This window comes from Melospiza melodia, chromosome 2 (genome assembly GCF_035770615.1).
Source record: "Melospiza melodia melodia isolate bMelMel2 chromosome 2, bMelMel2.pri, whole genome shotgun sequence".
NCBI classification, from domain to species: Eukaryota; Metazoa; Chordata; class Aves; order Passeriformes; family Passerellidae; genus Melospiza; species Melospiza melodia.
Window position 1 is genome coordinate 68,385,216 of NC_086195.1, and position 12,638 is coordinate 68,397,853.

Sequence of the window (12,638 nt, forward strand, 5' to 3'; positions counted from 1 at the left end):
GCACTTTTGAACCTTTCCTCTCCCTGGTGCTTTCACCCCAATATAATTCCACAAAAAGTTGGACATCATCAGAGCCCAACAGAAGTCATCAGAGAACTGTGGGGAGCAGGAAAGTACCACTACCAGCCTTAGGTACCATCATTCTGTCTGTTTACTGCTTTCTTTTCTCGCTTGTCCTGTCTTTGGACATCCAAAATTTCTCATATGGAAAAGAGATGATAGAAGGGAAACATCACAGACTTTTCACATTTTTGTTTTAAAATTTCAATTTTCTTGTGTAAGTTTCTATCAAAATTTTGACAAATGAAAATATACAGCACATTCAGCCTGAGATGTATAGCTGCTATACAGTATAGGGTTTATATAGATAATATAAGGCTTATTCAGGCTTTTTTTTTTTTTTAAGCTTTTAGATTTATGTAGAAAATACTCAAAATAGGATTCTCACTGAAGGCTCTTTGGGGGCTCTGTTGAAAGGCAAGAAAATCAATTGTTTATATAGCAGCATCACTTCAGGCATGGGCTGAAGCACACAACCTGGAATAAATCAGGTTGAATGAAATGCAGGCAAACAAAATAAAAATAGGAAATAAAATATTCTGCATTTATACAGCAAATCCTATGTATTATTTCAAACAAATTTAGAGTGGCAAATAAAAACCTTTTTATTCCTGCAGGACAATGAAGCATGGAGATGATTGATGTATCATTGGAAGCCCCACAGATAATAGAACTAAACTGAGATGCACCTTAGGTATGAGTCCCACTTGCCCTACTTACAGTGCTTTTTCATAGAACCTACTAAACTTTGTAAGGATCAGAGCCAGAATAATTTCTTTTAAATTCAGTCTGGAAAGACATTATTCCATAGAAACGTTTGTTGAATAATGTATTTGGATGAAGATTGTTCTATCAGTGCTATGAAAGTACAATGCTTGCAACTGCATGTAAATATATATTGTAAGAAGCTCAAGTACTAGAAGTTTGTGGGCTCTTCACAGCAAGCAATCACTTATCAAGCCACATGACAGCAAAGTGTATGATCACAACATCAGTTCAATGCAAAAAGTGATTTTCTGAAGAAATCATGACAGCTGGCTTATAGATAACTGTACTGCTTTTGCTGTCAACTTTTAAATAATAGGCTATAATACAAAAAAAAACCCTACACAAAGCTCCTATAGGAAAAAGTGTCTTGAGTGAAATGTTTGATTCTTAGTATTTCAATATGAGATTTAACAATTTGACTCATGAAAACTCAACAGCCTGCTCAACTGAAAGATGAAAGGATTCAAAGGAGTTCACCATGAAACTAAAATATAGAATTGTATTTATCTCTGCCTCCAAAATAAGTGAGGAAAATATACTGCATATTCACAAATTTTAAATTTTTTGTACTTTGCGTCGCTGCCCTTCACCTCAAAGTTTGGATATATAAGAACTTGATCAGTTCCAGGGATTTTCCTACTTTTGTGTTTGCATTACTTTGTAGCAAGTTTTTCTTAGAACTTACCCCTTAAAATAAGGATGGAATTTTATGTGTTATAATGACTTAGAGGAGGATATGCAACATCGAATCAATGTTGTGTTTCAAATGTGTTATAAACTGAGTATAGTGTATTTAAACAAGAAGCAGTGATCCCCAAAGACAGTGCAGGCAATCTTGGTGATTTAGCTGCACCAGTGGAATAACAAATAAAAAACACTAGAAACATAGAAGGAAAAGGGAAAAAGACAGAAACTGGATGATATTTACATGCCTAGATGTCCTGGAGCTGCCAGAGCTGTGAGATTTCTATCTCCTCCTTCTGATAAGTTTGAGGACAGAGATAATTAACTGATTACATTCAAAAGGAATGACGACAGGTAAGTACATCCCAATGGTGTCCAGTGGAATGATATGGAGAGCCAAAAAACCTCAGCATCTATCACCCTGATTTCTGTCAGAGGATTCATTACTGAAGTACAAAAGGAAAAGCTAAAATAAGCCAAAGTATTGAGAGAAGAAATAACATAAGAGACCATCAGTGCTCTGAGGGGTGATCTGAGAATCACCCAAAAGTTCCCAGTTTTGGTCATAGCAGCAGTTTGGAACTCGAGATGTTCATATAGGTGAAGAGGTTCCAAGGGAAGGTTACTCAAAGGCTGTTAAGCATCTCATTCCTTAACTTGGTAATGTATACAGGTTGTTTCTACAGTCAGCAAGAAAAGCAAGGGATTTCTGGAAGCTTCCACAAGGCCAGCCTGAGATTTAAACCTTTCCCACTAACCTTGTAAGGCAAATCAAGTCAAGTCCATGTTGATGAGATGCAGCAGGCCAAGGGACTGGGAAGGAGAAGTTTGGGTTGACTCATCGCAAATAGTTAATGAACCTTCTCCTTCTTCCCAGTCCCTTGGTCCAATGCCTACATATGTCAAGAACTTTTATATATGTGTTCAGCCAGTTTCAATCTTAATACAAAGTTTGAATTGTCATTCACTTTCCAAAAGCCAAACTCTCTTTTGACAGAATGTGCTTTGGAGCAGACTTTTGAAATAATAGCAGACTGGCTTTGTAAGAGCCAAAAGACGGGGGACCTGAGATTTTTAGCTTTTCACAGCCTCAGGGAATTGAAGGCAAGAGATTTTATATCTCAGAATAACATTTTCCCGGGGATATTTTTGGGAAATTTTCTCCCTTTTCCTGCCTGAGTATAGCCATAGCACGAGAAAAATGCACAAGTTCACCCAGTTGTAAAAAAGCAATGAAAAAGGAAACTGGCTGCTGCTGTAGTCTAAACATGACTTAAGAATGACAAAGTTTTTATATTATGTCTTTTCTCCTTTTGTGCTGAATTTAGCGGAGAGATAGATACTTATTCAACAGGGACAGATATATTTCTCTACATGTGGAATACTCTGCTCCAGATTCCTAAAGAAAGCTATGGGTACCTCAAGCAAGAGAAACATTATATCTGTTACCATGGAAAGTCAAATTATACCCACATGCTATGTTAGGGGTCTGGACCTCTGTTGGCTATACAAAGCTCATGTTGTGTTTCTTATGATTTACCAAATGAGCTCGATAAATACCTATTCATAGTTCCTGCTATACATCTTTATTGGAGGAGATTGAGAAGTTCCTCAGGAAAAAAAAGCTGATTTCTTTCTGTTCTGTTGGTGAGAATTAATTCTAATAGGCAGACTTCTGTTTTCTTCTTTAAGAGAGTGAGCAAGTTTCTCAGGATGCATTTAAAATAATTTTAGTCATGAACGTAGAATTTACACATGCAGTATTTGAACTCAGTGTTTTTCACTTTGCTGTTTGCATACGTGCAGCTACATTCTATTTCTTTTTCCTTCTTATCTCAATCCTAGGCAATGAAAATATTTGGATGGTCATCTCTACTCTGGAAGGGAAACAAACAGTGTAAACATAGCAAGGAACAAGTGTTTGAGGAATTGAAGGGTGGCGATTGAAACTAAACAGAGGAAAAGTAAAGACTTTAAGAATGACCTTAAACGGAGACAAGGAAAAATGAGAAAGAAAATAACAGTCTGTAAAAGAAAAAGGGATCCACACTGGAGTGAGAGAAAGCAAATGGCAGAGAAAGGACAACAAAGCAGAACTGACTAAAGTGGGATTTGAAAGGGAAGCTTTACATATCTCAGGGTCTCAGCAGTTTTGGTTTTGTTTGTTGGGGTTTTTTTATGTCTTTTAAATGCCTTCACAAGGAAAGGGAGAAATTTTATTTGCAATGTTGTCACAAAAGAAGAAGTATAAGTCTGCCAAAACCAATAACGTGCATTGAAATGTGTGTTCATTATAATAAAATAAATATGTGAATGAAACTGTCTTGATTTCATTGGTATATATTTTCAATAACAGCAGCAATAGCAGCAAAAATAGTGGAGGTTTTTCGGGGAAGTGGCAAGACATATGAGTGATAAATGTATAATTAATTTTTTCCTAAAAAGGAAAAGAAAAAGAAGTATTCAAAGGAGAGGGGAAAAAGATACAAAATGAGAAAAAATGAAATTCAAATATTACACTGGGGAAGGGGGCGGAAGAAGAAAAAAATAGAATATAATTGCCTACCAATAATTTTTAAAATTTAGGAATTATATCATACATCTTAATCTCATCACAATATCACATCTAAGTGCCTAAAGGCCAGAGAGGGTTTAATTTCACCCCTTTCCCCCAAGAGACAATTAAGAGATGATGATGTCAAGTCATTATTCCTGTTTAGCACTTTGCCTCTGCTTTTCCTGTGGCAGCAAAAGAACTGTTTTGTAGTGGAGCATTCAGTGCATGGACCCCAGTTCAGCAACAGCAGCTTCTGAAGGCTGCATTGCTGCCCCAATTTGTTTACCAATTTGTGTACCTGTACTGGGAAAAGAGACCAGCCAAAGTAAATCTCATGGATCTGTGAGACTTCTCCTCACTTTCCTCACCTCTCAAAAGCCCAATTAAATCCCACTGTAGCCACCACCCATACTACTACTCTGATTTCTGATGATAAAATATCCCTGCCCTTTCACACACAGATAGGCTGAATACTCAAGAAGGATATATCTCAATGCGGAGACAAGAAAAACTTAGGAATGAAAAACCTTCTGACCACTGAAAAGCTTATGAGCATCAGGAACTCTGGTTTCAAGAGGGCCTATGCTCTTCTCTGATGCGATTGATATCCTTTATGACTACTTTGGCCAATGTAAAGTTTGGATCCTTGCAAAAACCTAGATATTGGGAGGGAGAAATGGCACTTTGAAATTAATAAATCTTAGAAGTGATATTAACATGAGCCTAGTTTATATTTTTAATATTTATAAGTATTAAAAGCCATTTTCACATTAATTTATAAAGGTTTTTTTTAAATAAACCTTAAAACCCATGTGTCTGTGAAGATTTATATTCAACATTATTTATACACCTAACTAAGCTCCAACGACCTCCCACCCAGATGTCCTCAAATGAGGAAGAAACAGGATAAGAAATATTGAGGGGAAGGGGGATTAGCCTTCAGAAGTGTTTTGTAACATTGGAGAAACTGTCCTTGTGATACTAATGAAATGAAGGCTGAGTATTATGATAGGGAAGACAATAAATAAATAGGGATAAAAGTAATCCCATGTTATAATCCTATTATGAACTCTTACAGGAAGAAAAACTTTACTTCAGACCTTGCGCAAAGGTAGGAAGTCATATTTCAAGAAAAGATAGGTACACTGTGGCATTTCCATTGACACTTATTTTACTTTTCAAATTACCCAAAATTATTCAGAAAAAATTAGCACCATTGTGCTGTCAGCTGCAAAGAGGGTGAAAAGCTTCCTGATTACCACTAGAAAACCAGCAAAAGTGAAGATTGGAGTTTTAGTGGCATGTATAAGAACATCTCATCTGGGCTCCACGGAGCTGGCAGTGCTGGCTTGTGTTCCTAGCAGAGAGGAAAGGATGACTGCATGGCTAGCAGAGGAGAGGCAGTAGGTTAGGGATAGCAGAGTTCATATCCACCGCCCCGCTACTGATTTGGTCAGGTAGAGCCTCTGAATAATGCAGGCAAAAGGAAAGATATGACAAAGCAAGTTTCATCAACTGAAACTCAATGTCTCTGGTAGTTCTTTCTGGTTCTCATGCTGGACTGATAGTGAGAAACTTGCCAGCTTCATGAACATGCTACTGAGATTGCAATCAAAAGTCACTTAATTTCTGCCCAGCAAAATACTGGTTTTTCTGGACACAAAATTGTGATGAATTCTGACCCAGAAAAAGCAAGAACAAAGAAAAAAAATAAAAATTGGAGAAGACGATGAAGACTAGGTTTGATTTTTCATGCAGTGGGTGTGAAAAACTGCACTAATCACTATTTTTTTTTTCATACTCACAATGATCTTGGAGCTGCCACAATTTCTGGCCTTATAGAAACTACAGACAGTATTCTCCTATTCATGTTATTCCTATTTCATGTAACTTGAAAAGTTCCACGAGAAATGTACTGGTGAACAGTCTTATTTTCCATCATCGTATAAACACTTCTTAGATAATGAAATCTCAATGACGTTATTCTTATGATTTTTGGGGGCACAAATAATAATTGACAAAATATTCATCAGGTTTATTGATCTGCTTTCTGAAATAAACTAGATATAGAAACAAGTCTATTGTAATTTAGTGAGTGATGGTTTTTTTGTAAAATAATAATGAGAAAGCTTTTTTAAAATGTACCTGAAAGAGCAGGCTAGATCCGAAGAGAATGCAGAAGATTATTGTAGGATGGGGTAAGATGAAATCCAAAGAGCAGGGTAAGATCAAAAAACAAATAGAAATCTGTATATACTGTGGAAGAAGTCATGAAAATAAATTGAAGCTTGAGGGAAGGATGGAATGGAAAAGGACAAAACTAATAATTTATTTACCAATCCAGTAATTTAAAATTCTAATTTATGTACCCATCTATCTCACTCTATGCTGTGTGTAACAAAACTTTCATCAATACAACATAAAGATGTCAAGTCCTTGAGCTTTGTCCTCCTCTTCCCCTGGAAGTACTGGAGGATATTATTAATGATTGTGCCTGCCTCAGATCTCCCTCTCCTGAAGGTGAAGAAGCTGAGCAAGAGCTGTTATTACCATCTTTGGCTCTGATCCCTTTACTTCAGACTGTCTTTAGAAACGAGTTTGGAAATACCTGAAGAGAAATGAGCTCACTGGGGAAATTATCAGCTTCGGAAAGCCAAATACCCCTACCAATCACCCCGCAATAAAACAGTCTCAGACAAACTCATTTCTTACAGAGCACTTTCTTTCCACGATGTTGCCAGCTGGAATAGCTATTGCTGTGTGACTGCTCTAACCTTGGTGCATGCTGGCAGGGCTTGCAGCTGTAGAGCAGAGCACAGCAGAGCAGAGCAGAGCAGAGCTGCTGGGACATGAGCGTTATGGTTCCCACCTGCTTCCCTCGAGGGACTTCTGTGTCTCTCTTGATTCAGCAGTCCACCACTGTGGACATTATAGAAGATTTAGTTTTACAGTACAACGTACTGTGCCTCCAAATGCTGTGTTTGTGAGGTTAATGACTCTCCCTTATGCTCTGCAGTCTGAACCCGTGGTTTTCACATGCTAATAATCATATCATTTCATATCACACAGACATCCCCTTATGTATCCTATTAACACATAGATAATTTTCAAAAAATTTTAAGGTACCAATTAAAACCATTATATTCACTCTTTAATAATGTTAAACAGTAATTTGTTTTTCAAAGAATTTTATAAACTTATTACTCTGATGTTTCAAAAACTGAGAACACTCCAAGAATAAGTGTATCATTCTGCTCATTAATTTTATGGGTGGGACTGAAACTCTCACCACAGTAATTTATAAGCTGAGAACTTTAGAACAGATTTATCAAACACATTATTTGATAAAACACGACTGAACTTGCTAAATATATCTCACCAACCTCATGTGAAACTTCAGAGTAACATAAAATTTTAAACGAAACAGCCTTAGAAACATCTCATAGCAATATTGCTCAAAGCAATAGCAAATCATGACAATAAAGGCAAATCTATGATCAGAATGGTCAAGTCAACAAGAGCGAGATTTCCTACAGTTAGTTCTATGTACCTACATCACTTTACATTGTAATCACTATCTTGGTAATCCACTTAAAAGAAAATCAAACAAATAAGCATAACATATATTTCAAACAAAAGTATCAATTTATAAATAGGTATTTAACATTGCTACAGACATACTGGAATTCTAACACCAATAAACCTCATTCAAAATGCAATTTGATTATATTAAATGTCTGTGTCCTTCCAAATCTTAATTTTCCCTCAGGTTATAATCCAGTTAGCTTTTCCAGCCTAAAAGCACAATCTTTTTCCATGTAGCACCAGCTATGACTTGTACAACACGTTTTTAGTCAAATTTCAACCTTCTCAGGTAAAAAAATCCTTTACCTGAGAGCTGATACTTGTGAGCTCTGTACATTCTTGTCTTAGTCCCCATTTTTTTCAATTCAAACAGGTCATAAAACTTTCAGTCTTAAAATGATAATCTGAAATCATAAAGCAACCTAAAACTGGTTTCTTACTTAAGTACATTGTTTCCATTCAGTACATTTTTATTCTCACTCTGTATTAAGCAGGAAGGAAGAATCTGGAGTGGTGCACAAGTAAAGCAAAAATACACTTTATTTCAGATGCACTGAAATGTTAAGGAGGACTAGTCACAAAAGTCTCTGCAAGATGAAAGTTACCATTTAAGAAAAAAAACAGTAAAACAATTGATTTCATGTATCTTACTGGAGAGTGTTTCTCTCAAGCCTGGGGCTTGGAGACTTATCTTCCAAATGACACTTAAAATGCAAGCAAATTTTCCTAAACACCAATTTCAGTTTTGAATTGACTATGATCAGGATAATTGAGTGCATGGAAGGATATGCCTCAACTACAACTAAGGATACTGCAACTTTCACCACGTCTTTACTTTGAGATGTCGAGAGTATCAACAGAATTTGAGCTACAAAACTGGAAAGATACAAGATTAAGAAAGAAATAATGGATTTAATAGCATTTAGGTGAACATCTATCATAGCATCCGTGAAAGTATCTGCATAACATTGCATTGTCTTTCTGTGTTTCCACAGAGAAGTAATTAACAGAGCTGAGGTCACCACGGAGAGTACTAGAGGGAAAAAGCAACCTACAAAGTAAAGAAGCAGCAAATAGAGAGATGAACTATCCCAGTCCATGATATCAGCTGTGCTATTTTCTCTGCAGTTCCCTGTTGAGCTGCATAGGTAAGTGTTGGGTGTAATCCATAGTAAAGGAAGAGAAGTCATAGAGGAGATCACCAGTGATCCAAGAAGAAGCCATGGGACCATCCCAGCTATTCTGCACTTGATTTGCAGCAGCAGCCAGTGGGTGGTATTGATTATTTTTACACAGTACAGTACATAGAGCCAGGTACTGAACCACAAGCTGCTATGGTTTACAAACATCCACACAGCAGCAAAGTCCTTGTACACTGAAGCCAACTTGAACACATCAGCAAAGTAGAGACTGTGGATGTGCATCAGAACTGTCGCTTGCAAGATAAATCTTGATGTGCTCAGAAAGATCAGGATCATATCAGCAGAAGATGTCTTTTTGCTTTTGATCCAATTAATTATATTAACAGTTGTAATAAATCCATTTCCAATAAATCCAACAACAACTTCAACAGCTACAATGCTTATTGAAACAATAAGAAGTGGTGGCAGCATCTTGCTACTTTGGTCGCTTCTGCCTGATTAGCCTGTGTAGCTGTGCAGGAAGTTGAGCACTTCTGATGGTATCTGGCTAGTCCCAGCTCCTGCCTGCTCACCTTATATCTAGGAACAAAATGACCTCTGGAAATGACAGCAGATATGGAAATGATAGTGAGAAATTATCAATGTTCTTCCTGAATGTACAAAGCAGAGAAAGATTTCATAATTAATTCTAACCTTTTACGTGCATAAGATTTGTCTATGCTTTTCCTTAGGGGTGTGAGATAGCCAGCTGTATTAAACAAGCCATCTTGTGTCCAGCTGTTTATATTCTTGTCTAGAGTGACAGAAAGCCCTGTGGCTCTCTGGTTACAGCAGTACCTGACTGTGTGGAGGGGGTTGCAGCATGAAACCCAACAGAGGCACCAGTATATGTCAGCAAAGATGTCTTGTATTGTAACTAGTATCTTTCAGGCTGCATTGAAGGTTTATAAATTATAACCAGACCAATTAGTTGCAACCACTTTAGCAAGGAGAAAATTACACAGCCTCCATCCCTATTCTAGAGGAGCACTTCAGACAACAAGGCTGTCTTTATCCAAGGATTATTGCTGAATTTAGCTGACCACTTCTTATACATAGTCACGCATATGGGATCGAAAGATGACAGTAGCTGATGTGCAGAGGACAGGTTAGTCAAGTAGAGCAGTCCACCTAGCAGAACCCAGTTAAAAATCCCACTCTCTGCAGCTGTTTCACTGTCTCAGTTTCTATCTCACCAGCATGCCACAGTTTGATACTGAATTTAGACCTGTTCTTCTTTATAGGCTGAAAATGTGTCATCCATCTTCATCCATGTCTTTATCTGATGCTGTAAGGAGCACAGTCCAGAACAGTGGTGGGCCTTACTGATCTGCATCCTGTCATTATTCCATATTTATAAACAAATATGTCTGGTTTAGAGAACAGTGTGTCCTCACCTTCTCAATCCCAGACTCATGAATCCAAGTTATGAATACAATATTTGAAAATTTATATTGCTGGTATATTATTTCATGAAATACAGAAATATTAAATACAATGATGAGTGTAACAACAGGGTGAAAAGCAGGTGACATCATTCGGCCACTGGAAAAAGTCTTAAAGTTCATTTGGCAGTAAAATATTTACTGATTTTGTGGGAAAGTTGACATATATTTCTGGAGTCCATTTCTTGACAGAGTAAAATCTTTCAAAGTCAAAGACTGAGCTTCTAATCTGGACATGGTAAGAATTGTCAATTGGATTTACTACCTATCAATACTTTCATGCTTCAAGTTTTTGTTGAATTTCTAAGAAGACAATAAGTTAATAGTTATTCATTAACTTATTAAAATTAAAAGCTAGATTTAAAATCTTCATAGTTTTTGTTTCTGTCAATCAAAGTTTCATTAAGCTTAGATTTCATTTTAGGTCCTTGCAATCTCAAAAACTAGGAGCTTTTTCCTCTAAAAACTGAACATACTTTTGTTATCACAACACTGCAAACTGTAAAATATAATTGAGACATATTTACAAAACATTGTGTATAAGTTTCAGATTTTAAAAGCCTAAAAGAATAGAACAAACAAACAAATTTAAACGAAAAATAATTCATATGTTTACATTTTTTACCATTCTTTACCAGAAGTATTCAAGAGTGGAAAAGACACATTTTACTAAGGAAAAACATCACAAAGCCTAACTCAATGACTACTGTGTATTTTAAAGCTATATGCCTACAGCTTCCTGTATACAGAATGTGCATTACATAACTATAGTAGTCAGTTACTTCAAAAATGTGGTTTTTAAGATTCTCAAGGGAAAGTAACACTGTATTTTTACGTACTTGTGAAAAAACAGCATGCAATTATGAAGTGGGAGAATCTAAACCAGAAAATACATTCTAGAAAAGTGCATGATTGAAGCAAATTGTCAGATATTCCAACAGTTCCAAAATTCTGTTCTATCTTTGTATCAAAAACTAAAATTTGAAAGACAGCCATATCTGAGCTTTACCCACTTATTTGATTTTCCTGTGTATGAGCCCCAAAATGGGAACAATTTACTGAGAACAAAGTAACGTTTCTACAAAAGAACATGCCACCATGGTGAACTCCCACCAGCTCCTTCAGAAAATAGCTGCCACTCAACCTATGCACCCCAGTGATATTTAATCCTCAACTCAGGTAGAGGAAAAAGCCTGTTCCTCAGTGCTCGGTCAGGGACCTCAGTCTGATGTGCTCTGCTCTCAGGAATGGCCTCTAAATTTTGTCTTGCTTTGTGCCTCAGTAACTCAGGAGCTCCACAGCGAACTGCTATGATCTCCAAGGGTTCTCCAGAGTATGAGTTCACTCATGGATGCTGGTGACACACACAGGCAGGCACCAAAATACAAGAAACTGGTTTGTGTATCACTGCAACTTGACCACACATGAAGCTGGTCCAGACTGGAAATTATTATCATCTCAGCCCCTGGTATACAGATCCTTGAAAGTGCTCATTCCCCTTACTGCTCTTTCCTGACCTCACAGATAGGGTTGCCACATTTATGCTCATTAGCAGACCTCCTTTTGGGCCACAGAGTTAATCATCATGGTCAGGCCAGATTTATCTGGCAGAGGACACACAAGGGATCCTAAAATATGTCAGACTGCCTTGAACTTATCCTCTGAAAGAGCACTTGAGTGAACTAATAAAAGCAATTGAGTCACAAAGTAAAGCAGACTGTAATTTCTTGAAAATAATCACAGTACAATGTTAGCATGAGCAAATTATAAATACTAGAGAAAAGTGTCTGAATTTATACAACAATTTCCCTTGAAACATAAATCTCACTTTATGAGAACAGAGAAGACCCAGAGAAGTCAGGTTCAGCTCACAGATAGCACCTTTCCTCTTTAATTCATGCATTTCAATTAACAACAGTAATAAATATGCTTCACACAATCCATATAAGGGTTTTAATTGTTGAAGTAGTAGAGAAACTTTTGCAGCAGAACAAGCAGTTTTCAAATCTTGTGAAGCTCAAATCTTGTGAGTCTGTTCAGCTCATACAAGATCCACAATGCACCAGTTAGTGGTATCTGGTAAATATTTTGGTATTTCAGTGTTAGCAAGAATTGCATGAATACAATACTGTAATTTATTTCTGATATTGTTCAGAAAAATACATGCCTTGGAAACGTTGCTAATTGTCACAGACATTTTATGAAAATCCTTTCCTTGGGATTTTTTCCTCCTGAGAAGCTGAGAGGTCTCAGGGACAAAATGTAAACAATGGTTATCTGCTGCTGTGGAATGCAACAGGTGGATCTGTGATTGGTCTCATGTGGATGTTTGGAATTAATGGCCAATCACAGTCAGCT

The 12,638-nt window shown here is 36.9% G+C and overlaps 1 protein-coding gene and 1 long non-coding RNA gene across 2 annotated transcripts in view; both read right to left on the reverse strand.

Moving 5' to 3' along the window:
• LOC134415148 (uncharacterized) overlaps positions 1–12,638 on the reverse strand; it is a 340,259-nt gene that overhangs the window by 189,250 nt on the left and 138,371 nt on the right. The window lies entirely within an intron of this gene.
• Positions 8,302–9,267, reverse strand: LOC134415033 (taste receptor type 2 member 40-like). Its single transcript, XM_063150360.1, has one exon. It carries the CDS (start codon positions 9,265–9,267, stop codon positions 8,302–8,304), a length of 966 nt encoding a protein of 321 aa, XP_063006430.1.

Coding starts and splice junctions, on each gene's coding strand:
- LOC134415033 (XM_063150360.1), bottom strand. CDS start 9,267: ATGCTGCCACCACTTCTTATTGTTTCAATAAGCATTGTAGCTGTTGAA.